At 34.4% G+C, this 27,548-nt stretch overlaps 1 protein-coding gene and 1 pseudogene across 3 annotated transcripts in view; one reads left to right on the forward strand and one right to left on the reverse strand.

Annotated features, from left to right (window-relative positions):
- The window catches only part of ZNF148 (zinc finger protein 148), a 148,293-nt gene that overhangs the window by 78,532 nt on the left and 42,213 nt on the right, over positions 1-27,548 (reverse strand). The window contains exons 2-5 of one of the 3 annotated variants that reach the window (XM_055383853.2): positions 25,899-25,979; positions 18,067-18,123; positions 9,596-9,712; positions 7,968-8,316 (exon numbers count right to left, since the gene is read on the reverse strand). In XM_055383853.2, coding sequence (XP_055239828.1) covers positions 7,968-8,300 — 333 coding nt within the window. In that variant the 5' untranslated portion in view covers positions 8,301-8,316; positions 9,596-9,712; positions 18,067-18,123; positions 25,899-25,979. Of the gene's footprint in view, positions 1-7,967; positions 8,317-9,595; positions 9,713-17,987; positions 18,124-25,898; positions 25,980-27,548 lie in introns of all 3 variants that reach the window. The other 2 variants (XM_031009385.3, XM_031009381.3) reach the window with 2 other exon arrangements.
- On the forward strand, positions 5,391-6,018 carry LOC109026080 (deoxyuridine 5'-triphosphate nucleotidohydrolase, mitochondrial-like; annotated as a pseudogene).

Raw genomic sequence — 27,548 nt, forward strand, 5'->3', positions numbered from 1 at the left:
TTAACCCAGACTAACAAAAACTGAAGAACATGACAATTAAATGCAACGTAATTTTGAACTGAGTCTTTTGGCTAACAAACTTTTAACTGCTGGACTTCAGCAGCTCTCTCCCAGTAACTAACAGAACATGTAGTTCAGTGAGTACATAAAAGAGTTAATGAATACAATTAGTGGCCAGGCGTTGTGGCTCACACCTGTAATCCCAGTACTTTGGGAGGTGAAAGCAGGAGGATCGCTCGAACCCAGGAGTGTGAGACTAGCCTGGGCAACATAGTGAGACTCTGTCTCTACAAAAAAATTTTAAAATGAGCCTGGCATGGTGGTGTGTGCCCGTAGACCAGGTAGCTCAGGAGACTGAGTTGTGAGGATTACTTGAGCTCAGGAGGTGAAGGCTACATTAAGCCATGATCACACCACTGCACACCAGCATGGGCAAAAAAGAAAAAAAGAAAAAAAGAAAAAAAGAAAAAGTGAATACAACTAAACAACTTGACCTAACTGACATTTATAAAATAATCCAACCAACAATAGCCAGAACACACATTCTTTTCAAGTACACATAGAACACTCACCAAATAGATCATATGCCAAGCACTGAAACAAGTCTCAATAAATTTCAAAGGGCAGAAATCATACACCATATATTTTCTAACCACACTTACTAGGTATTAATGATGAAAAGATATCTGGAAAACTTCAAAATATTCAGAAATTAAGCAAAACACTTCTAAATAACTCATGAATCAAAAAGAAATAACAAAGGAAGTTAGAAGTATCTTTAATTGAATTAAAATGAAAAAAATATATCGAAAGCTATGCTGAGAAAAAAGTTTGGAGCTTCACATGTTTAGATCAAAAATGAATATCTAAAATCAGTCACCAAACTTTCTACTTTAAAAAGCTAAGATAAGAAGAGCAAAACGAAAACCAAAGTAGTAGAAAGAAATAATAAAAAGTAAAAATTAACAAAAGTTAAAGTCAATAGTGAAAATCGATAAAACCGAAACTTCACCATTTGAACAGACAACGAAAACAAGTAAATCTCTACCCAGTCTAATTAAGAAAAAGAAAAATTATTATACCAATATCAGGAATGAGAAAAAAGAAATCACCATTGATCCTTAAAACAACAAAAGAAAATATTAATAGAACTTTGGTCAATTAAACAATTAAGAAAATACAATTTACCAAAACTTATTCAAGAAAAAATGTTTAGTATGAATAGCCTACTTATGTTTTTTAAATAAAATTTGTAATTTAAAACCTTCCCACAGGCTGAGGTGGGAGGCCACTTGAGCCCAGGAGTTCAAGACAAGTCTGGACAACATAGTGAGACCCTGTCTCTACAAAAAAAATTTTTTCTAATTAGCCTGGTGTGATGACATGTGTGTGTAGTCCCAACTACTTGGGAAGCTGAGGTGGGAGGATCACTTAAGCCTAAGAGGTTGAGATTACAGTGAGCTGTGACTGTGCCCCTGTACTCTGCACTCCAGCCTGGGCAACAGAGCAAGACCTTGTCTCCAAAGAACAACAAAAAACCCTTCCCACAAAGAAAACTCGACTCTAGATTAGCTTTACTGGTAAAGCCTATCAAATATGTATGATAAAAATATCAATCTTACACAAACTCTTTCAGAAAATAGAGAAGGAAACACTTCCTAACCCATTTACAATGAGGCCAATACACCTAAAAACGACATAGCTATTCCAAAAAGAAAAAAAAGAAAACCATGGACTAATATCTCTCATAAACATACAAATGTTTAAATTAGCAAACTGAATTCAACAAGAAAAAAGGACGACACATCATGACCAAGTGTGATTTATCCCAGGAACGCAAGAGCTGTTTAGTATTTGAAAATCAGCACAATTCACCATATTAAGAGAATAATGACAGGATATTCATATGATCATTTCAATCGATGCAGAAGAAGTACTTGATGAAGTTAAATATCCATTCATGTTTTTTGTTGTTGTTTTTTTTTTTTTTGAGACGGAGTCTCGCTCTGTCGCCCAGGCTGGAGTGCAGTGGCGCGATCTCAGCTCACTGCAAGCTCCGCCTCCCGCGTTCACGCCATTCTCCTGCCTCAGCCTCCGAGTAGCTGGGACCACAGGCGCTTGCTACCACGCCCGGCTAATTTTTTGTATTTTTTTAGTTGAGACGGGGTTTCACCTTGTTAGCCAGGATCGTCTCGATCTCCTGACCTCGTGATCCGCCCGCTTCGGCCTCCCAAACCACTCACGTTTTTTAAACAAAGTCTCAGCAAACTAGGAAGAACACTTCAACCTAATAAAAGTAATCTATGAAAAACCTACACCTAATTCTTTTTTTGAAACAGTCTCACTCTGTCACCCAGGCTGGAGTACAATGGTGTGATCTTGGCTCACTGCAACCTCTGCCTCCTGGACTCAGGTGATCCTCCCAATTCAGCCTCCCAAATAGCTGAGACTACAGGTGCATGCCACCATGCCCAGATAATTTGGTTTTTTTTTTTTTTTTTTTTGGCAGAGATGGGGTTTCCCCATGTTGCGCAGGCTGGTCTTGAACTTCTTAACTCAAGCAATCCCTTGCCTGCCTCGGCCCCCTAAAGTGCTGAGATTACAGGCATTAGCCACTGCACCTGGCCCCTAACATAATTCTTAATGATGAAAGAGTAAATGCAGTCCCCTTAAGATCTGGAACAAAGCAAACATGTCTACTTGCATCGCTTCTATTCATCATTGTTTTGTAGGCCCCAGACAGTGCAATAAGAAAAAGAAATAAAAGAGATACAGATTGGAAAGTAAGTAAAACATATGGACAATACAATAGTGAAGAAACCTAAGGAATCTACAACATAACTACTATAACTAATCAGTAAAGATAACAAAGTCACAGAATACATAGTCAATATAAAAAGAATCAACTGCATTTCTATATTCTAGAAAGTAACAATTAGAATTTGACATTTTAAAACATACCATTTATGATAGCATCCAACCAAAACCATGAAATACTTAAGGATAAAATTAACAAAATGTGCCCAATAACTTTACACTGAAAACTACAGAACAATGCTGAAATAAAGAAAACCTAAATAAAAGTAAAGGTGTACTACTTTCATGGACTGGGAGCCATTATTGTTTAGATGTTGGTTTGTCAATCAAGTCAATATACAGAATCAATGCAATCTCAATCACAATCAGTTGGCTTTTCTTAAAAAAAAACAAAAAAAAAACCTAAAAGGTGGATTCCATACTTTATATGAAAATGCAAAGGACCTAACATAGTCACTACAGTATTACAAAAGAACAACAAAATTGGAGGACTTACACAATTTGATTTCAAGATTTACTATAAAAGATACAGCAATCAAAACAGTGTGACACTGATTTAAAGACAGACACTAGGTCCATCAATGAAAACCCACAAGAAATAAGACTTACACAAACACATACCAAGAGAAATGAAAAAAGACTTGTACAACAATTTTCCTAACCACTTTATTCATAGTAATTGAAAGTAAGAGACAACACAAGTAACCACAAAAAGGAGAATGAATAAACAAATTTTGATATTAATTAAAATGACTAAACATTAATCAATAGGGAAAAAGAATGAACTGTTGATACATTCAACCAACATGGATGAATCCCAAAACATGTTGTGCAAAAGCAGCCAGACACAACAGTTACATGTAACTCCATTTACATGAGGTTCTCAAGGACAATGACAATCTATGAAGAAAAAATATCAGAACAACTGTTGTGGAGGAATTGACTGGGAAGAATTACAAAAAAACTTCCCAGGATGACGAAAACATTCGGTATCTTGATGGATTATGGATTATACAAGTTTATGCAGTTGTCAAAACTCTGAACTACAAACTCAGAATCTGAACATTTCACTTTAAACTTTTCCTCAATTAAAAACAGAATGTATATTTTCACTCGAAAAAAATCTGATTGCCTACTATAACCCAGGTATTGAGAACACAAAATTTAAAGGCAGGATACAGAAAAAAATACCTTAAAATATAATGACAAGACAGTCTTGCAAGCAAAGAAATGCAAAGTTATTATAGTTACCATAATGAAAAATCACAAGAAAGAGACATCTTTTAAGGTGAAACGTGAATAACAGTAAATTGCCAAATAAATATTGTAGGCATATACGACATGAACAAAAGTAACAGAAAAAAACCATAGTGGACCTAGGCAACTAAATTAATTTGATATGCTTAAAGCATAAAATGGTGGGGAAAGGGGCTGAACTACAGTTAAAAAAAAAAGTTGGATAAGGGACGGGATTATGACAGCTATTTCTGCCCATGCAAAAAAGTACATTTTAGCTGTTTAGTAATGAGGAACCACTGGGGAAGTTTCAGTAAGGGAATGACATGTATACATTTCGTTTGGAAAGATCACTGTAGAAACTATCTGAAAGATACGTTGGAGAAGGCGCAGGCTACTGTCAGTCCAATAAAAATGTCAGTCTATTGCAATCTATAGACTACCTCATCCAACAAAAACAGAATGCACATTCTTTTCAAGCTCGCACGTAACATTTCACCAAGGTGGACAACATTCTGGGCCATAAAATACAGTCTAACAAACTTAAGAGAATAGCAATCATATGGCGTCTGCTCTAAGACCACAACAGAATTAAACTAGAACTAATAACAGAATGGTAGCTAGAAAATATCTCAAAATACTTGGATATTAAACAACACACTTCTAAACAATAATGGTTCAAAGAATTTTTTTTTTTTTTTTTTTTTAAGACAGAGTTTCACTGTCACCCAGGCTGGAGTGCAGTGGCGCAATCTTGGCTCACTGCAACCTCTGCCTCTGGAGTTCAAGTGATTCTTATGCCTCAGCCTCCCACATAGCTGGGATTACAGGTGCATGCCACCATGCCCGGCTAATTTTTGTATTTTTAGTAGAGATGGGGTTTTGTCATGTTGCCCAAGCTGGTCTCAAACTCCTGAGCTCAAGTAATCCGCCCACTTTAGCCTCCCAAAGTGCTGAGATTATAGGCGTGAGCCACCACACCCAGTCCAAAGAAGAAATCTTAACAGAAATTTTAAAATTTATTGAACTAAATGAAAATAAAAATACAACTATCAAAATCTATGCAATGTAGCTAAAGCAGTGCTTAGAGGAAAATTTATAGTATGAATGCATATATTAGAAACAAAAAATCTAAAATGAATACGCTTCCACTTTAGGAAAGTAGAAAAAGAAGAGCAAATTAAATCCGAAACAAGCAGAAAAAAATTATAAAAATTAGAGCAGAAATAAATGAAACTGAAAATAGGAAATAGAGGGAAAAAAATCAAGAAAATCAAAAGCTGTTTCTTTGAAAATATCAATAAAATAAGCAAGCCTCTACCACTGGGCAGGGGGAAATGCAGAGTTGTTCGAACATGAGTTTCAGTTTCAGTTTTGCAAGATGAAAAAGTTCTAGAGATCTGTTGTACAACAATGTCAATATAGTTTGCACTACTAAAATGGACACTTAAAAATTGTTGCTCTCTCCTCTGCTCGCATTTTCACTCTGCCATGCCCTGCTCTGAAGAGACACCCACCGTTACCCCCAGCAAACAGGCTGGTTTGCAGAGGAAGGCAGCATGCAGCTCCGTTTTGCCCCATTCTCTGAGCAGGCCACAACCCTGACTCAGGGATCCACACAGGCCACAGGCTATGACCTCAACGGTGCCTATGATGATACAATACCACCTATGGAGAAAGCTCTAGGGAAAATGGACATTCAGATAGCTCTTCCTTCTGGATGTTACAGAAGAGTAGCTCCATGGTTTGGCTTGGCTGCAAAACACTTTATTGATAGACGAAGATTACTGAGGAAATGTTGGTGCTGTACTGTTTAATTTTGGCAAAGAAAAGTTTAAAGTCAGAAAAAGTGATCGTATTGCACAGCTCATTTGTGAATGAATTTTTAATCCAGAAATAGAAGTTCAAGCTTTGGATGATGCTAAAAGGCATTCAGAAGAGTTAGGTTCTACTAGAAAGAATTAAAATTTATGCCAAGAATAGAAAATGAGAACTCATACCTTTTTCTTAAAGAGTTTTTGCTTAAAGCATTTTGGTAAAACTTTTGTAATCTTAATAGCTTTACCTTCTAAAAATACTGCATTTTCTTATGATCAAAGAAAAGAGTACCTCTGTTCAGATCACACAGAAATTTTGTTTTTCTGCTGATAGTTGTATGTAAATCTGCTTTGTCCTGATATAAGACAGTGTCTTTTTAAAATCAAATGTACATCAATTACAGACCCCAAAAAACCCTATATAATTTAACTTAGTAAATGATACACCAAAAAAAAGGGAATTGTTAAGACAGTAATTTTTTTTAAATTACTGTCTTAAGACAAGAGAAAAACAAAAAAGGAGAAAACACAAATTACTAATATCAGAAATGAAAGAGAGGACATCACTATAAACCCCTGGACATTAAAAGGATAATAAAACAATACTATGAACTTTGTTCCCACAAATTTGACAACTTTATCAAAATAGACCAATTCCTTGGAAGACACAATCTGTCAAAACTCACACAAGAAGAATCAGATAATCTGAAGAGACCTATATTTATAGGAGAAATCAAATCAACAATAACTTTCCAAAACAGAAAGCACCAGACCCAAAGCAGTTCACTGGTGAATTCTACCAGACATTTAAGGAAGAAATTACATCAGTTCTCTACAATCTCTTCCAGAAGATATAAGCAGAGGGAATACTTGCTAATTTATTCTATGAGACCAGCATTACCCTAATACCAAAAACAGACAAAGACATCAAGAAAACTATAGACTAATATTTCTCATGAACACAAATGTAAAAATCCTCAAAATATGATCAAATCAAATCCAACCACATCTAAAAAGAACTATATACCACAAACAAGCAGGATTTATTCCAGGTATGAAAGTTGCTTCCATATTCAAAAATCAACTAATGTAATCCATTACATCAACAGGCTAAAGAGGAAAAAGTTACTGCAATGGGCTAGCTAAAGCTGGTGAATGTATGTATCAGAGCACAACTACAAGTAGTTATCCACTCATTCACACCATGTGCCAACACCTGGACTACAGTGAAAAGTAAGACAAAACTCCTGTCCTTATGGAGTCTACAATCCATCAGAGAAACATCGTACAAGTAAATCACAAGTCCTTATCACAGGGACTCAACCTAGAGTCAAGAGAAGTGACAGGCTGATGATGATAGAGCACTATCTAGAGGTTATAAAACAGGTATGAAGTATGACTGAGGGTAATATCTCAAGCAGAATATATTAAAGTCCTAAAGCAAAAGAAAAAGTACATGTTAGATGAACTGAAAGGAACCCAGGTTTGATATCATAGAAAGAAGAGACAAGAATTTATTTACATGATGGTTGTGGTTTCACTGATTATTGGGTAAAAATAAAGGTAGAAGAAGGAAAAACATATGGGTGCTTACGAAACATCTTAAATGATGTCTGCGGTAGATAGGAAAGAGTAAAGGGCTGATATACTTTAAAAAGATAAACAGATCAAGCAAGCGGAGGATACAAAGAGAACAGAGAATAGGAGCATATTAGAAAAATTTAAGAAGGCAAGAATTACAGAATTTGAAGGAAAAACCCTTGAATGTGTGATATTTTTCTAGTTACGTTGAAGATTCAAATGTTTTACTCTTTAAGGAGAAACCTAGAAGTTAAATATCTTTTAAAATTAAGCATTTAAAATTTAATACCAAAATAATCCTGAGAAATATTGTTATCCTGAAAGAAATAAGCTTCTAAAATAATACAAGAACTTAATTTTGCCTTTCAAATATGATTTATGTCAATATTTTAGTATATCTATTCAAGAACACTATTTAGCCCTGTAACATTTTCTGAAATTTCTTCGATGACTTGCAGTATTACGTAACAAAAAATTATGTTTCTAAGTTTAATATCTTATAAAGGAATTACTTACAGGGACATTAAGTGCATACTGTAGTCCTTGAGGAAGTCTTTCATGTGTTTCCATCTGCTCTTCATCATTTTTCACTGTCTCCTCATGGACCATGAGTTCATCATGTGATATCATATCCTGTTGTCTCATTTCACTTTCCTGTAACACTTCATCTGCAGCAAGGATCTCCTGGTGAGGCATACTTCGATCTTGAAGTACTGAATCCTGTAGCTCTCCAGACACAGTAGACTGGCCAGACACTCCACCCATTACAACCATTGTCCTGGAAGACTGCATTTCGTCTATGCCGCCACATTTAAGAAACAATCCTTCCAGTTTGTCGTCAATGTTCATGCTTAAGTATAACTGCCTAGAAAACCAAGTTTGGCAACAAAACATAGTAAATTAGTTTTATATGACTATTTCATTTTAAATTTTCAAATTAAGAATTTGAACATTCAAATACAAAGATTTTATTGATGTACTTTGGAACTGCCTCCAATTTTAAAATTATAATACCAATATCGGTTTCCAAAGGCTGGTAGAATAAAACACAAATTTTCATTTTGATATAAAGGCATAAAATCCTAACTACTTTATTATTGAAAAATAAGCCTGACATAAAAGCAAATTAGGGAAAAGTATTTGTAACATCAGTCAAGGGATCCATATTCTTTAATATATTAATAATATATTGAAATGTGTTAAAAATAGAGATGAATTCAGTAAGGAATAAACTGACAGAACATCATCAAGCAAATCATTTTTAAAAATTTAGAAATAGTCATTAAGCATATAAAAAAGAGTCTCAGCAGTAATCCAAGAAATTACCATTAAACAGCACTATCATATTTCATCTATCAAACTGATAATGACTCTTAAAAAATACATCCAATGTTGAAGTATTAAAAAAAGACACTCATCTACTGATAATAAAAGTATGTATTAGATCAACTATTTTCAAAAGCCATTTGGTATCAAATGCTATAAAACGTATCAAAAGCTATAAAAATGTACATATTCTTTCAACAAGGAATTCTACATTTTGGAATTTATCTTGATGAAATAAAAAATGTAAACAAAGGTAGACACAGAAAATCACTACAGTAGTCAATACCATAACGAAAATGTTAGTATATTTCAGTTTAGTCACTTCTTTCCCAAATTAATCACCTAAGTAATGACCAACTTTGATCATAGTTTTCAGCAGTCAAATACCTAAGTTAAATTCCAACACACTACTGAAATCAAAATACTCTTTCCTTTACTAAGGTTATCATTAACAGAGAAAACTTTACTGAAATGAACAGCTCAAAAAAACCTTATAAACAGCAAAATACACAAATGTATAATTCATAACTTGCTAATCTTTCTTCCCTGGTACCAGGTATTATCAACCTAGAATATATACAGTATATCTGTACAAAACATCTGATTTCACTTTTCAAAATCTTTAGGTAGTAAAGTTAAAATCTAAAGGTCAAAGATTGCTGGGTATGGTAGCTCACGCCTGTAATTTCAACACTCAAGGAGGCCGAGGCGGGTGTATCACTTGAGCCCAGGGGTTTGAGACCAGCTAGGGCAACAAGGCAAAACCCCATCTCTACAAAATAAAAATACAATAATGAACTGGGCATGGTGGCACGCACCTGTGGTCCCAGCTACTTGGGAGGCTGAGGCAGGAGGATGGCTTGAGCCCAGGAGGTTGGGGCTGCAGTGAGCTGTGATTGTACTACTGCACTCCACCTGGGTGACAGAACAAGACCCTGTCTCAAAAATAAACAAATAAAAATAAAGGTCAAAGATGTTACATACATCACCAAATAGCTGCTCTCTTCAAAAATTTCATTTATCACATTTCTTAGAAAACAAACTAAAACTAAATGAAACAAGTCTCTTAAGGCTAAAATTTCATTATTCTGTCCATTTATTTGGAAATCCTTAAGAATCAATTGGTGAAAAGTATTTGTAACATCAGTCAAAAACTCCATATCCTTAATATATTAAAATACCTTAAAAATTAGAAGAGATCAATAAACTGACAGGAACACTATCAGACAAATCACTAAAGAAAACTTAGAAACAACCATTAAATATATAAAATAATTATATTTTTATGTTTTAAATATATAAAACATTGGCTGGGTGCAGTGGCTCACGTCTGTCATCCCAACACTTTGGGAGGCCGAGGCGGGCAGATCAGGAGGTCAGGAGATCGAGACCATCCTGGCCAACATGGTGAAACCCTGTCTCTACTAAAAATACAAAAAAATTAGCTGGGCATGATGGTACATGCCTGTAGTCCCAGCTACTCAGGAGGCTGAGGCAGGACAATCATTTGAACCCAGGAGGCGAAGGGTGCAGTGAGCCAACATCGAGCCACTGCACTCCAGCCTGGTGACAGAGCAGGACTCCATCTCAAAAAAAAAAAAAAAAAAAAAATTGGAGGGAATAAATATATACATAAGTATATACATTTATGGGGTACATGAGATATTTTGATACAAGCACGCAACGTGAAATAAGCAAATCATGGAGAATGGGGTATCCATCCCCTCAATAATTTACCCTTTGAGTTACAAACAACCCAATTATACTCTTTTAAGTTATTTTTAAATGCACAATCAAGTTGTTATTGACTATAGTCATCCTATTGTGCTATCAAATAGTAGGTCTTATTCATTTTTTCTATTTTTTGTGTGTGCCCATTAACCATCCCCACCTTCCCCTTCTCAGCCTCTAGTAACTATCCCCTTTTACTCTCTATATCCATGAGTTCAACTGTTTTGATTTTTAGATCCCACAAATAAATGAGAACATGCATTTGTCTTTCTGTGCCTGGCTTATTTCATTTAACATAATGATCTCCAGTTTCACCCATGTTGTTGCAAATGACTGGATCTCATTCTTTTTTATGGCTGAATACTACTCCATTGTGCATATGTACATTTTCTTTATCCACTCATCTGTTCACAGACGCTTAGGTGGCTTCCAAGTCTTAGCTATTGTAAACAGTGCTGCAACAAATACAGGAGTGCAACTATCTTTTAATATACTGATTTCCTTTTTGGGGGAAATATACCCAGCAGTGCGATTGCTAGATTGTATGCTAGCTCAATTTTTAGTTTTTTGAGGAACCACCAAACTTTTCTCCACAGTGGTTGTACTAATTTACATTCCCACCAACAGCATAGAAGGGTTCCCTTTTCTCCACATCCTCACCAGCATTGGTAATTGCCTGTCTTTTGGATATAAGCCATTTTAACTGGAGTGAGACGACATCTCATTGCAGTTTTGATCTCCATTTCTCTGATGATCAACGATGTTGAGCACCTTTTCATATGCCTGTCTGCCATTTATATATCTTCTTTTGAGAAATGTCTATTGAAATCTTTTGCCCATTTTTTGATTGAATTACTAGATTTTTTTTCCTATAGAGATGTTTGAGCTCCTTATATATTCTGGTTATTAATCCCTTGTCAGATGGGTAGTTTGCAAATATTTTCCCCCATTCTGTGGGTTGGCTCTTCACTTTGTTGACTGTATCCTTTCCTGTGCAGAAGATTTTTAGCTTGATGTGATTTTTTAAAATTAATCTTATGCCTAGCATCAAGCCAAAACAATAAATATTGAGGAAGTAGTAGTACTCTGGGGACAGATAATATTTTGGAAAAAAGGCATAAAGTGCTAGAGTGAGAGACTTGGAACAGGAAGAGAGCACACCTTGATACAGAAGTAGTAAAGTGAAGACAAAATGGCAATACTCCAAATGAAAAACAAATGACCTCTTCAAAAATCTTCCTGAAAACCAACCACATGCAAAGAAAAAGAAATCTCTCTCCCTTTTTACTAAGTTCCTTATTCCTATGGCCCCAAATTAAGGCATATATTTGGAGTTAAAACTGTCTGGCCTGGAAACTGTTTTTGAAATACCCTGAAATTTCCCCAAAATACCAGCAAGTACTAAGATACCAAAACAGACTCCAATATCAATGGACACAAGGTTTTAAATAAGACAAAGTTTTAAAATGAGCTTTGGAAATATCTATCAAAATGAAAACTGTATGTACTCTTGATCCAGCAATCTCACTGCTAGGGATATACAGAATACAACCTTATGGGTTTATTCATAGACATTCACCAAAGAAGTAAGTATAAGGATGTTTGCTACAACCCTTCAATGGGAAAAGACTGGAAACAAATTTAAGCATCCATAGACAGGTGACTTGTTACATTAATTATGACTCAACCATACAATGGAACACATGCAGCCATTAAAAGGAATGACGTTAGCTTTATGTGCTGGTTCTCCAAGATATATTAAGTGAAAAAAAATCAAGGAGAACTATGTAGATAGTAAGATCTTTTATATATATATATAGAGAGAGAGAGAGAGAGAGAAATACATATACACACACACACACATATATATATATATATTTCCGATAAGAAACTTACCTGGAATTTGGAAAATGAAATAAGAAAGGATCTTCATGAAGAAGACTAATTTTGACTTTTTATTATTCCTTTTTCATGTACCAACATCTTTTCTTTCTTTAATGTTACGGCAAGCTAACAGGGTATGAGTAACAGAATTGACTCTAGGTCTTGTTTTTCTTCTTTATTTTAAAACAAAGACTTAGTGTTATTTTAAAATATGTTTCAAAGACAAAGTGAGTCATACCTCTATCATATACCTCAACCTGTCTCTGGCCAGGAAATTTTACCAGGCCCATGGAAAAAGGGAATAGGACAAAGCTACACTTAATAATGAAAGATAAAAGTACAAAAAAAAATACATTTTTATTGTCCTTGCACCTCCCTTCTATGCCATTATGGTTTTAACCTTTCCCACTTAAACTCTTAAGTGGTCTCAGTCAAAGCTCTCATGTGCCTCACTGCATATTCAAAAATCCAAATACAACAAAAGGTCCCATGCTCAAAAGCTAACACATGCCATATCCCTCCTCTAATTTCATTATTTTTAGGGAGGCTCAGCCAAGTGTAAAGAAAGAAAACTGAGGTAATCAAGCCACACTAATATGTAAATAATTAACTGTCTCTTCCTGTTAACTCCTCAAAAAGCCAACTGCTTTCTAATCCAAATGTGTGTATAATTAATGGAAAGTCAGGGGCTAGGGATACTACACAGAAGAGAGGAGGAAAGAAATAATGCTTCCTTTAAATCTTATTACTCACATGGAAGACTGATTTGGAAGGGAAAAAAAAGCTAAACAATTAATTTCAGCTTCAAGGAACCTCTATCCAACCGGAAAGAAAAGAAAATACGTGGAGTAATAAGCCACTCTGAGCTCCCTGTGAAGACCCTTTATCTTGTAGAGACCTTAGGCAGCTGACACCACAGAGTACAAAATGGCAGCGCTGTTAAGAACCAAGACAGACTGGACAATGATGTCCAAGGGCTAATTCAGCTAAGAGTGAGAGGCAATCCTTCCTCTGCACTGCAAGTTACCCAGAGCAGAGAATGATGAAAACTACAACGGAGCAGGAAAGAGAAAGGAAGGAGACCAACTCAGGCCAATTTCTCCTAAATCTCCCTTTCGCAGATTACTTCAAATTCTGCATTCTTCCCCCACTTCCATGATTTATTCTTCCCTCATCACCATCCCTCTGCGAGAGAAACTGTCTACAGGGGTATCTAGGGGGCCACAACACAACTTCCAGTTCCATTAAATTTCCCCTCCCTGCTCCCACTCCCAACCCCCACACACACCTAACATCCTTCCTATTGACACGTGTTTAGTTCAGCTGTGTAAAAGCCTAACTGCAGTGGCTTAGGTAACCCTCTAGTCATTTAAGCCTAGTGGCAGAGGGCTACTTAAAAAGAACGTAAATTATCTGCCATTACCTTTCTCCTGTCTACCAGAAGAAATAGCTGACTCTTCTTGTGGTCATCTTCTAATTTAATGTTTCTAATCAATTATGTGTAAGTAATTAAAAACTAAGCTTTATAGATTTATATTAAGTTGAAACAGAGTAAACAGTTTTGGGTCAGGGTTTTTAATAAGGAATTAAATACATAGGCTTTTAATACAAATGTTTTTGACAATTATGTCCAAAACTCGGGGAACTGTCTGGGCTCGTCTTCAGAGGACAAAGTTAACAGAAGCATTATAAATGGACAAGTTGGGCACTACTACTCATTTTTAATCAAATATACAAGGCTCTTAAAAATGCTTGCTTGTTCTACAAGGGTCAATTAAAAACTGGGAAAAAAATGCTTGCTGAGGTTTTTTGTAATGGGAGTTTTATACAATTAATGAGGTCTTTCCAAATTAATATGTTTATGTCTGTATTCTAAAATTCAGAAATTATGAAAACCTGGAGAGGAAAGACAACTAATGTGTGCTGAGATGTAAGACACTGTGCTGGGCACCTTTAAATATATTACCTTACTTAATATTTACAATAACCCTCAAGACAGTAACAGCATATCCCCATTTAACAGACAAATTGGGGCATACCCAAGGATACATAGCTCAGAAGTAAACTGGGATTTCAAACCAGACTTACCTGACTCAATGCACTTTTTACCTTATCACACTATTTCCTGACTTTAAAAGGCCCTGGACACATTAGGAAGTAGTTGAACTCTCATTGTCCTCTCACCACCTGCTCTTAAGGCCTTCTGTCATCATTGCTTGGCTTGGCAAAGCAATCAAACTGTCCTTAGGGGACTACTCCACCTCATGGCTACTATGGGATAACTTTCTGATACAGAATCCCCTTTTCTCCTGTGGGAGGATTCAACACTTTCCACATTTTCTATTTTCCAATTTTCTATCTGTTACTCATATCTCAGTGAATTTCTCCTCAGCCATTCTTTCTTTTTCATGTGTTTAAATGTATCTTCTTAAGCTACCTTCCTTCCTCTGTTTTCTCAAAGCCTTACCAGGAAAATCTCTCTACCTTCCCATTCCAACTGAAAATTTAAAAATAATCCTAAATATGGCTAATAAATGTAAAACCAGTCAGTCCTAATGATACACCTGTATCAAAAAAAGAGGGCTGTACATTTTAAAATGAAAACAGATTTGAAGGCTTGTGCTATATGCTCTAAAATTTTTTAAAGCACCAAGTTCCCTTTCCGAATGTATATGAACATCCATGTGTCACTTATTACCTTTAATTAATCTGCATTTGAGCATGAAAGAAATAAATATTTCTCACTTAGAGATCCTACATTTCTGTTTCATTTATTGAGTTTGGTAGTACTATTATTTTCCATAAACTTTTTTGAATAATATGGAACTTCAACTATGAGTCAAAGCAGGTTATAATAGGCAAGCTTCTGAACCTAATCATCATCGTCTTTTGTATAAAAAGAGTAATTCCCAACTTAAAATATTCTCACAAATTCAGTAACACCTCTTCCCCTGACTTTGTAACAGAACCCATTCAATCTAAAATGAAACTTCACTTGTAAGCCAAAAGAGAAGCACTCAAAGGAACTTGTTCTGAAAACAGGTAAAAGAAAAAAGCTAGATTTCACAAATTACTTCTGATCCAAAGCACTGTTATTTGGAGGATGCCAGTTACATTGACTTGGATATTAACATTTCTAACCTATGTTTCTAACCGTGAGAAATTATAACTTAAAAATATCAGCATTAGAAATACAAATATCAACCAGCCTCCAGATCATTTGGGGAGATGAAACCCATGATTAATACCAGAACCTTTAACAAATTTGCTATTTGTTATTCTGAAGAAGTTTTGTATTTGCTTTCATCCTTGAAAAGTATAGTTTTGATGTAAGCAGAAACTACTTCATCTCTTATTAATAAAACAAAATCTATTTCTTGTCTAAGTACATTCAAAGACCTCTTCAGATATACCTCTGTATAACTACCATTTTGTATCTATAAAACATATCTTCTAAACCATGTTAATTTTTAAAGTACTACTATTTCAAAATATCCTAATAGGAACATCATTTATAATAATGGTAACTGGACAAAATGGTCTCTGATCAGTGCTAACAAGAAAGGATGTTTAAACAAATATCTATTTCAACAGCTGCTAACACAACTATTAATCAGAAAACTTACACGTTAACAATAATCATTTTTTATGACTTTAAAAACCTAAAAGCTTTAAAAAAAAACTCTATTTTTTCACCACAGAAAAATAATTTATAAATATTTGAATAAGTCAAAGTTAACAGGCATTTCTATACCACACTGAAGCCCCTCTCAAATAAAACAGAATCTAGGCATATTCTGTGTTCCAAATATTTATCATCTGTTTTGTAAAACAATATAACATCAAGAAGATAGCAGTATTTAGAAATATTAAAACATCAAATTTACGGAAACCCAAACAGTTTAAGAAACAGCTATAATTTATCTTAACAAGGAAAGGGGGAGGGAAAAGGTAAAAAAAAAGTTCACGCAAAGCAGAATCTGACATTCTGTTGGATCTAGTCATTGCATCCATTACATTTTATGCCAATATCAATAATTCAAACATTAATATTCAAACTATAGTTTCTGTAATCTTACATAATAAAGAAATATTTTAAAAAAACTTCTTAAAACAAAATTTCCCTGTATACTATGAACAAATGTTAAACACCTAATTTTTTTTTTTAATTACATGAGATGGGACTGTGCACATACCACTATGCCTAGATTGCTAATGGTTATTTTTAATACATACTGTACAGTAACCAAGACTCATTCCAGAACAACAACAAAAAAGTTAACTGTTTAAATCAACGGCATTTTTTTTTTTTTTTTTTTTTTTGAGAGATAGTCTCGCTCTCACCCAGGCTGGAGTGCAGTGGTGCCATCTCGGCTCACTGCAAGCTATGCCTCCCAGGTTCCCGCCATTCTCCTGCCTCAGGCTCCCGACTAGCCGGGACTACAGGGGCCCACCACCAGGCCTGGCTAATTTTTTTTGTATTTTTTTAGTAGAGGCAGGGTTTCACCGTGTGAGCCAGGATGGTCTCGATCTCCTGACTTCGTGATCCACCCGCCTCAGCCTGCCAGCGTGCTGGGATTACAGGCCTGAGGCAATTTTTTTTTTTTTAATGAAAATAAATCTGACTCAAACCTTAATGTGACAGATAGCTGGCTATCTCCCCAGAATCTGTTCTCTCCTTCTTATGCAGTAATAAAAATTAAGTGCAACATATGGCTGCCTAGGTCAGAGTCACTCACTTCCCAGCCTCCTTTGCAACTGGTTGTGACATGTGACAAAGTTAGAGCCAGAGGGATCTGAGTGAAAGTGATATACACAAACTCCTCTTAAAGGTAAAGAGAATGCCCTTCTCTTTTTCTTCTTATTAGCAGACACAATGGTAACCATCCTCGCCCACAATACAGAAACTGCATAGAAGAAGAGCAGAGCAAGACAAAGGAGCCCTGGGACACAGTGATTTTGCAGCCTCCATTTAATCTCAAGATAGTTTACACAGACTTTTCAAGTAAATATAAATATATTTCTACCTTTATAAGCCTCTGTCACAGTAGCCAAGTCTATATACTAATATATCAAACTTAAGTGATTACTGAATTATCTGTAAGACTGCTTCCTTATATTAGTGCAGGCATACATACAACATGTATAGATGTATAAAAACTGGTATGTTTTCTCACATTTTAAAAATTATATAGCAAACATCATTAAATTTGACTAACATGTCTAACTTTCCTCAGTGTGAAAACAGTTTCTCTGAAAATTCTGGGAAACTTAATGAGTGTATATGTGTTCGGGATAGGGGGTAAAAAATGCTATACCCTGTTGAGAAAAAGTGTTAAACCAAGAAAATAACTCTCAATTAAATTTCACTTAAGACTACACATTTTTGGTGTGTTAGAGTCTAAAATGACATCATTATTCATCATTTAAATTTCTTTTCTCAGGAAAAAAACTAGTTTCTTCCAAATATAAATACCAAAACTTTAAGAAACTATTATATAAATTCAGTATAAAATTCTAGCAGCTGAACACAATGACTTCATATTTGAAAAAACTTATTTATTCAAGATTATGAAAAATAAGTATTAAAATTACCCGAGACTAAGGTAAAAACGAAGACTTCAAGGAAAGGAATGCTGTAGAGTTGAAAAAGAAATCATGGTTGAGTTTCTACCTTTCATAGGCTTCAGAAATCCTCAATACCACCTTAATCACTTATGCCATCCGATTCCTACAATAAAACACACACACAACAAACATTATTTATGGTAGGAAAAGATACTATACAAATATAATATGTGCAAATTGGTATGAATACTGAAGTGAAAATTCTTTCTAAATACAGTAAGTTATGACTGAATGACCAATGTACTGACTTGTTTTTATGTTTGAAATTGGGAAAATACAATAGTGGTAAGTAGACAGTAAATGAGAAATAAACTTGGCCTTATAAAGAACAATTGCTGGCCAGTCGCAGTTGCTCACACCTGTAATCCCAGCACTTTGGGAGGCCGAGGCAGGCGGATCACGAGATCAGGAGATTGAGACCATCCTGCCTAACATGATGAAACCCCGTCTCTACTAAAAATACAAAAAATTAGCCAGGCGTGGCAGCCGGCGCCTGTAATCCCAGCTACTCGGAGGCTGAGGCAGGAGAATGGCGTGAACCCGGGAGGTAGAGCTTGCAGTGAGCCAAGATTGCGCCACTGCACTCCAGCCTGGGCGACAGAGCGAGACTCTGTCTCAAAAAAAAAAAAAAGAAAAGAAAAAAGAACAATTGCCTAGATGTGGAGTCTACAGCCTCAAAGATACAGGATATTCAAGGAAATTCAGATAATTACAAACCTAAAAGGTTAGAAAAAACAAAACTTAAGAAACTACTTACAGGGTGCAGTGCACCAGCATGGCACATGTATACATATGTAACTAACCTGCACATTGTGCACATGTACCCTAAAACTTAAAGTATAATAATAAAAAAAATAAAAAGAAACTACTTACAAACAGTAATCATATCTGCTTTGTTAAAGTCTATGAAGTGAAGAGAGAAGAAACACAATGGCAGGCCTTACAAACAAACAGAACTAATGCATGCCAAAACTTAAAAGAAACTATTATATAAATTCAACATAAAATTCTAGTGGCCAGAAACGATTATGGTTATAAAATCAGCAAGATTCCCAGCAAGATTACCACTGCCAGAGAAAAGCTGACAAAAAAGACAGATAAAATCATATGGAAAATTTTTAGCACATTCAAAACAAAAACAGAGTATAGGCTATACACGGGAAGAAAACTTCCTGACAGTAAGTATTCTGAGCACAGTTAACAGACTAAAGATTTTATGGAATTTCCTACCCTGGAGGTTCTTAAAATATTAGATTCCTATCTATCAAGAATAGTTCACATACACTCCTTCACAAGAAGTGTGGAGACCAGATGATACATGAAAGATTCTATGATTTTACATTAGCTTATGATGGTACAAAGGCAAAAAGAATAGTCTTTCCCACCTACATCCATATCACTAATGATTTCCTCTTTGAACTTCAGAAAGTATAATATTAATTCATTTTTTAAAAAACATTTCAACAGTTTATATATTTTTTTAAAAGCTCAAATTCTTGTAGAACTATTCACCTCTCAGTACTCCTGCATTTCAGAATTTTCCTGGATATTCATGTGTATCTCTTTTTCCAGATACACTTTTGTGCAAAATAAAATTTATTTTTCTCAGTAGGATTGTATCATATATAAACTATAGTGAAATGACAACAGTAACAATAAGAGGGGAGGGGCTCATCACAATCCAGAGTTGTTACAATATATTATGTAAAATATCTATTATACATATGTTAAATATGTTAAAAGCAACTCATGTTTTAAAGTTTTTTAATTATGAAAAACTGCAATCAACAAATAAGAGATCTTCAACAAAGATGCAGAAATTATGTAGAAGAACCAAATGGAAATCCTGAAGTTTAAGAATACAGTAACAGAAATAAAAAATTCATCAGAAGGGCTCAACAGATTTATGGCAAAAGAAAATCAGTGACTTTTAAGATACATCAATAGAAACCATCCACTCTGAAAAACAGAGTGGAAAAAGATGGAAGTAAAATGAACATGGCCTCAAAGACGTATGGAACAACATTCAGCTTACCAACATTTTGAGTACCAGGAAAGAAGAGAAAGAGCAGAAAAAAAAATTAATAAAATATTGGCCAAAAACTTGCCAAATTTACTTTTACTTTTTTTTGAGACAGAGTCTCACTCAGTTGCCCAGGCTGGAGTGCGATAGTACAATCTCGGCTCAGTGCAACCTCCGCCTCCCTGGTTCAAGCGATTCTCCTGCCTCAGCCTCCTGAGTAGCGGGGATTACAGGAACCCTCCATCATGCCTGGCTAATTTTTGTATTTTTGTAGAGACAGGGTTTCACCATGTTAGCCAAGCTGGTCTCGAACTCCTGACCTCAGGTGATCTGACCATCTTGGCCTCCCAAATCCCCACCTGTGCTGGGATTATAGGTATGAGCCACCACACCTGGCCCCAAATTTAATTTTTCTAAGGAAAATAAATCTACAGATCTAAGAAGCACAATGAATTTCAAGTAGGAAAATATAAAGCAACCTACACCTGGACACAACATAGTCAAACTTGTTGAAAGCAAACACAAGGAGAAAAATCTTGAAAGCAGGAAGAGAATAATGATTCAGCATATGCAGAGATTAGTGGCTAACTTCCAGTTAGAAACAATAGAGGCAAGAAAGACAGTGAAATCACATATTCAAAAAGCTGAAAGATACAGCTGTCAACCAAGAAGACAGCAAAACTATCCTTCAAAAATGAAAAAATATTCCCAGATAACCAAATATTGAGAAAATTTTTTTTGCTAGTAGACCTGCCTTAAACAAACACTAAAGGAAGCCCATCAAGCTGAAAGGAAAACACATCAGACTTAAATCCACAGAAAGAATTGAAGAGCACCAGAAATGGCAAATACGTGGATTAATTCAAAAAAGACTTCATAAACATATTTTTCTCATTTCTTCCTCCCTTTAAAAGACCTAAGAACGTATAAAGCAATGATCACGACACTGTACTACTGGGTTTATAATATATACAGATGTATATTACAATAGCAGTACAATAAAGAAGAGAAAATGGGCCTACATTGGAAGAAAGTTTCTTTATCTTACTGATAATAAGCAGCCTGTTAAAATGCATAATCCTGACAGCAACCACAAAGAAAATATCTTTAAAAATATAGTTAAAAAAATCAATGGAGTAATTAAAATGGCACACTAAAAAGTATTTAACACAAAAGGCAATAGAGGAAACAAAGGAACAAAAACATAGGTGATATCTACCTATATCTATGTAAAGATACATATATATATAAAGGATCATAGCATATATAAACCATAGTGAAATGACACTATATATATGAGTATATATATATACTTGCTTTATATATGTATATATATCTTTTTATATATGTATATAAAGATATATATATCTTTTATATATGTATATAAAGATATATATATCTTTTTATATATGTATATAAAGATATATATCTTTATATACATACATAAAGATATATCTTTTTATATATCTAAAGATATATATCTTTTTATATATGTATACAGATATATATGTATATAAAGATATATATATAATATATATATATATATATATAGTGTGTGTGTGTGTAGCAGATACCAAAATGGCAAATGTAAATCCAACCATATCCCTAATTAAATATGAATGGTCTAAATAGTCCAGTGGAAAGGCAGCGACTGTCGGAAAGGATAAAAACACAAATTCCAACTATATGCTGTCAACAAGACATATCCTACATTCAAAACTGAAAGTAAAAGGATGGGAAAAAAAGGATATACTATATAAGCAGTAACCGTAAGAGACAGAATGGCTATATTAACATCAGACAAAACAGACTTTAAGACTATAGAGACAAAGAAAGACATTTCGTAATAATAAACAGTCAAAACATCAGGAAGATATAATAACTGTGTATGCACCTAAAAAGAGTCCCAAAATAATGAAGCAGTAACATTATTGAAAGGAAAAATTAAAAATTCAACAATTATATTTGGAGATCTCAATGTCCCACTCTAAATAAGTGACAGAATAATTAGACAGAAAATTAGCAAAGACAGAGAAGACCTGAACCACACTATCAACCAACTATACCTAGTGGCATATACAGAAAACACTACCAAACAATACTAGAATACATACAGTTTTAAAACATTCTCTAGGACAGGCCACACGCGGGGCTATAAAGTAAGTCTCACTAAACTTAAATGGATTGAAGTCATAAAAATATGTTGTCTGAGCCGCACAACGTGGCCCACACCTGTAACCCCAGCACTTCGGGAGCCTGAGGTGGATGGATTGCTTAAGCCCTGGAGTTCAAGACCAGCCTGGGCAACACAGCAAGACCCTGTCTTACAAACAAATACATTTATATGTTCTCTAACCATACCAGAATTGAATTTGATATCAACTAAAAAACTGGGAAATCCACAAATATTTGGAAATTAAACTTCAAACTTCTAAATAACAAGGACAAAATGTAAAGGGAAATTAGAAAATATTTTTAACTGAATGAAAATGAAAACAAATATCAAAATTTACAGGATGCAGCAAACGCAATACTTAAAATATACAGCTTTAAATATATATTTGAAGAAGAGTCTCATATATATCTTCCTATCAAAAAATGTAACTGATTCGAATACTCTTTCTTATTCTTCCATACAGTTTCAAATTTTTTTTTAAGTAATATGCTCTCGGGCATTTTATCTTTGTAGTTGTCATTATGAATGTATACCTATTCTTCCATCATGAGTCCCAATACCTATTATTTATATTTTAAAAGATAATTATTTATGTATATTCATTTTCTTCCTAAAGACACCTGGCCAAACTAATTTAAGAAAAAAAAGAAAAAGAAGCAAAAGTCAAAGTATAAGTTAGAGACTCATGTCATTCAGAGATGCTACAACCTGGAGCGAAAAGTGAGCCCTATAATCAATGATAAAGACCTTTAAATCTAACACAGAACTGTTCTTCACTGCCCACCTCAGCCATGGAAGATGAGATTACTATATTCAACAATAAAAAATGAAAACTTCTGTTGGGCAAAATAATAAAATCAAAAGATGAGCAAAAGTAATTTGTCTAATAAATGACAAGAGGCTCACAAAGAAATGGTAAATATTTGAAGTGATGAAAATACTCTAATTAGCCAGATTTGATCATTACACAATGTAAGCATGTATCAAAATATATAAAGTTTATTTTGAATATACAGTATTTTTAATAGTGTGTAAAATTTAAACATACACTATGTATGTTACCATAAATATACACTATGTATGTGTCAAGCAAAACTAAAAAACATTATACCCTCATAAGTATATACAATTGTCAATTGGAAAACTTAAAAAAAAAATGACAAGAGGCTCCTTTCCTTAATATACAAATATATAAAGAACTCCATAAAAGGGCAAAGCACATGACCAAACTGGTAACTGAAAACACACATTATGGCCAATAATAATGGAGAAAATCCTCAAACTCACTCATAAGAAAAGAAAAGCTAATCAACAAAAAACTGACAAATATTAAAAAATTTGACACTAGCTAGTGTTGTCAAAGAGATAGAGAGATCCCCTCTCTCATAGACTACTGATATTTGGCCTTCTTTTTAGAGTTAGGCAATTTATCCACCAAATTGTTAAATGTACATAATCTTTGGTCCAATAATTTTTCCCTTCGGAATTTATACTAATATATATATATATATATATATATATATATATATATATATATATATATATAAAATCTGTATATGTATAGAAATTGTCTGGAAGGATATACAATGATTATACTGAATGGGGAAGGGTTGGAAAGCCTTTTTTTGATGTTATAACATTCTCTATTGCCTAAGTGTATACACCTATCATAATAAACATGAGTAAAGAAGTGAAAAATGTTGAACATGACAATTATCAGAAGATATGGAAAAACATATATATATCTGTAGTATAAATATATGTATAGATATATATATATATCCAGTATAAATATACATATGAATGTATATTTATATGTGTATGTATATATGTATATTCATACTACAGATACATATATAAAATTTTACATATATAAAATTTTTTTTTTTTTTTTTTTTTTAAAGACAGAGTCTCGCTCTGTCGCCCAGGCTGGAGTGCAGTGGTGGCATCTTGGCTCAACGCAACCTCCGCCTCCTGGGTTTAAGCGATTCTTCTGCCTCAGCCTCCCGAGTAGCTGGGGTAAAAGGCACCCACCTGTCTGGCTAATTTTTGTATTTTTAGTAGAGCTGGGGTTTCACCATGTTGGCCAAGCTAGTCTCGAACTCCTGACCTCAAGTGATCCACCTGCCTTGGCCTCCCAAAGTGCTGGGATTACAGGCATGAGCGATCGCGCCTAGCCAGATATATTTTTAAATATGTGCAAAGGTGTACCCAAGAATATTCACTACATCATCATTTATAATAGCAAAAAAAAGCCTAAATATCCATAAGTAGATGACTAATTAGAAAAATTATGATACGTCCAAATATTAGAATACTACGCAGCATAAAGTGAAAAGGAATGATTTGCAAAAATGTGGAAGTTTATTTTTTAATATTACTGAATAATATGGTGTGATCTCATTTGTGTAAAAAAATGTGTAAATATAAGCACACATATAAATGCTTGTATATGTATAGAAATTGTCTGGAAGAATATACAATGATTATACCGAATGGGGAAGGGTTGGAAAGCCTTTTTGCAATGTTACAACATTCTCTATTGCCTAAGTGTATACACCTATCATAATAAACATGAGTAAAGAAGTGAAAAATGTTGAACATGACAATTATCAGAAGATATGGAAAAAATAGGAAAATCCTAAAATATGGCTGCTGAAACTCCAAATAATTTCAATCCACAAGGTGAAAAAGAATTCTCAGGCTAAGCGCAGTGGCTCAGGTCTATAATCCCAGCACTTTGGGAGGCCAAGGCGGATGGATTGCTTGAGCTCAGGAGTTCAAGACCTGCCTGGGCAACATGGCAAATCCCTATCTCAAGAAAAAAACACAAAAGTTAGCCAGGTGTGGTGGCATGTGCCTGTGGTCCCAGCTACTTGGGAGGCCTGAGGTGGGTGGATCACTTGAGCCCCGCAGGTAGAGGGTGCAGTGAGCCAAGATCACACCACTGCACTCCAGCCTGGGCAACAGGGCAAAACCCTATCTCAAAAAAAAAAAAAAAAAAAAAAAAAAAAAAAACTCAAAAAACAAATTTTAAAATGCACAGAGAAATTTTAGAATTTTTATGATCAGGCCGGGTACAGTGGCTCACACCTGTAATCCTAGCACTTTGGGAGGCTGAGGCAAGAGGACTACTTGAGTTCAGGGGTTGAGGACCAGCCTGGGCAACACAGTCGAGACCCTGTCTCTATTAAAAAATTAAAACTACAACAAACAGAAGAATTTTTATGATCATTAGTAACTGACATGAGTATGTGCCACTGACATATATGTAAACTCCTTGAAAACTGTTAGATATCTTCTTTCATGTTGTGTGAAAGATAAAAGCATAGGTTTAATATATGCACCAACATAGGCCAACAAGAAAGGAGAGGATCATTTGCCTTCCTAACATAAAGGAAATGAGGCCTAAAAGAAGATATGCAAGTAATCTTAAGAGAAGATAATTGACTTCATCTTATAAAATTAATAATGTTCTTTTCTAGGTACATATGTCCATATCTACATATTATTTATAATATTTATAATAGTGATACCATGTTATTTATATGAATATAAAAAGAAAAGGGATTGGCCATAAATGCACACTTATACCCAACAGTTATTGTAAGTATGTGTAGTAACATGGGCATCCATTACAGGTAAAAATTAAAGACTGACTCAAAGAATGTTGAATTACCTCCATTAAATACGTCAGGCAAACGCCCATCCCGCCAGATCACGTGCTTGAATTTCCAAGCTGCTGATTCCTCCCTCTATCCTACAAAAGTACACAAATACAGGTTAACCCCCAAAAGAATCAGGATTAAACACAGTCTTAAAGTCAGGTAAAACTGTTATATTTAAGTGTCCTAAGTCTAACAAAATTCTTTCCATGGTAGATACTGTTAGAGTAAATAAAATTAGTAACAACTAACACTTAATCTGAGTGCAATGAGCCATCAAATGCTAAATGATATCACAACAATGACTCACATACAAATTGGACTTTTTCAAACTTAACTTCCAGTGAAGGATTAAGATTTCTTTGAAGTCAGGACAATAAACTTGACTATCATCTTAAATATCATAACATAGGAAGGAAAGCACAAATGTGTTTCACTAAAATCATATTTTGATACTCTCCAACACTCAAATAGCACTATTTCTTGATAAACTCTTACAGTAACATTTCCCTCAGCTGAAAAAATCTAAATATATTAAGGATGCAGTTTTTGAAAACACAAACAGCATTTTAAAAGTTCAAAGCAAAAGGTATTTAATAATGCTAAAATGGTCCATCGATATTTTTTAAACATCATGCTATAACTAACCTTTTAGCAGAGACTAACACAGAAAATTAACATTCCACATTGGTATTGCATTGATGCCGACCACAGATCACTTTATTCATGTAACTGGGATTTTTCCGAGGTATATTAAATGAAAGTAATGAAGACTGAAAGTTGAATTATCAGAAATAAAGAACAAGCCAAATATAATTTTATTCAGAAACAATAGATAAAGCATTTTATGTAACAGTCCTAATACAAGTTTAGGGATCCATAAATACCTTGCACATCAATAAAAGCCATAAATGTAAAAGCAGAATATTTTCTAGAAATTGATAATCTCTAGAAAATAACCAAGTACATCAATTCAAGGCTGTATTTACATATGTTTTATCAAGAACTACAAACAGTACAGTCTTTCTGATAATTTAGCATTTTCTAGTACTTAGCTAGTCAGTAGCTTTGTTACTGAGGTAGTTACAAACAAAAAAAATCTATTTTAAAATACTTGATTTCTACTAAGCTCCTAATTGCCTGCCTCAATGTTTTGCAGCCAAGCATTCAAAAGCATATACATGTCATTCCTCTCAATTATGCAAAGTTATTTTAAGTACATACTCCTATAGCAATAGTACCAAAAGGATAATAAAAGCTATAAAACTATACTACTGTTAGACACTATTAAAAATGGGTAAAGTAAAGCTAAATTATGTTAAATTAAATTAGGTTTAAAGTTGCCTCTCTAGGTAGCCAATTAAACCTAACTTACTATGTAAACAAACTGCTACCTAATTTAAGAGTATATTTTTGTAACAAGTAGCTGAGTCTCAGCAAATCACAGTAGCCAAGCCTCAACCAATTACAGACTGCCACCTGATAAGACCATGTCCATATAAGGCAAATGCCAAGCGGTAACCAATCAAGCTATTTCTGCTTGTCACTTGCTTTTTCTGTGTATAAATACTGCCTGCCTATGTTGCTGGGTGGAGCTCTCCAAACCTCTTCTGGTTCAGAGTGCTGCCTGATTTATGAATAGTTCTTTGCACAGATACACTCTG

This window comes from Gorilla gorilla, chromosome 2, assembly GCF_029281585.2.
Source record: "Gorilla gorilla gorilla isolate KB3781 chromosome 2, NHGRI_mGorGor1-v2.1_pri, whole genome shotgun sequence".
Classification (NCBI taxonomy): Eukaryota; Metazoa; Chordata; class Mammalia; order Primates; family Hominidae; genus Gorilla; species Gorilla gorilla.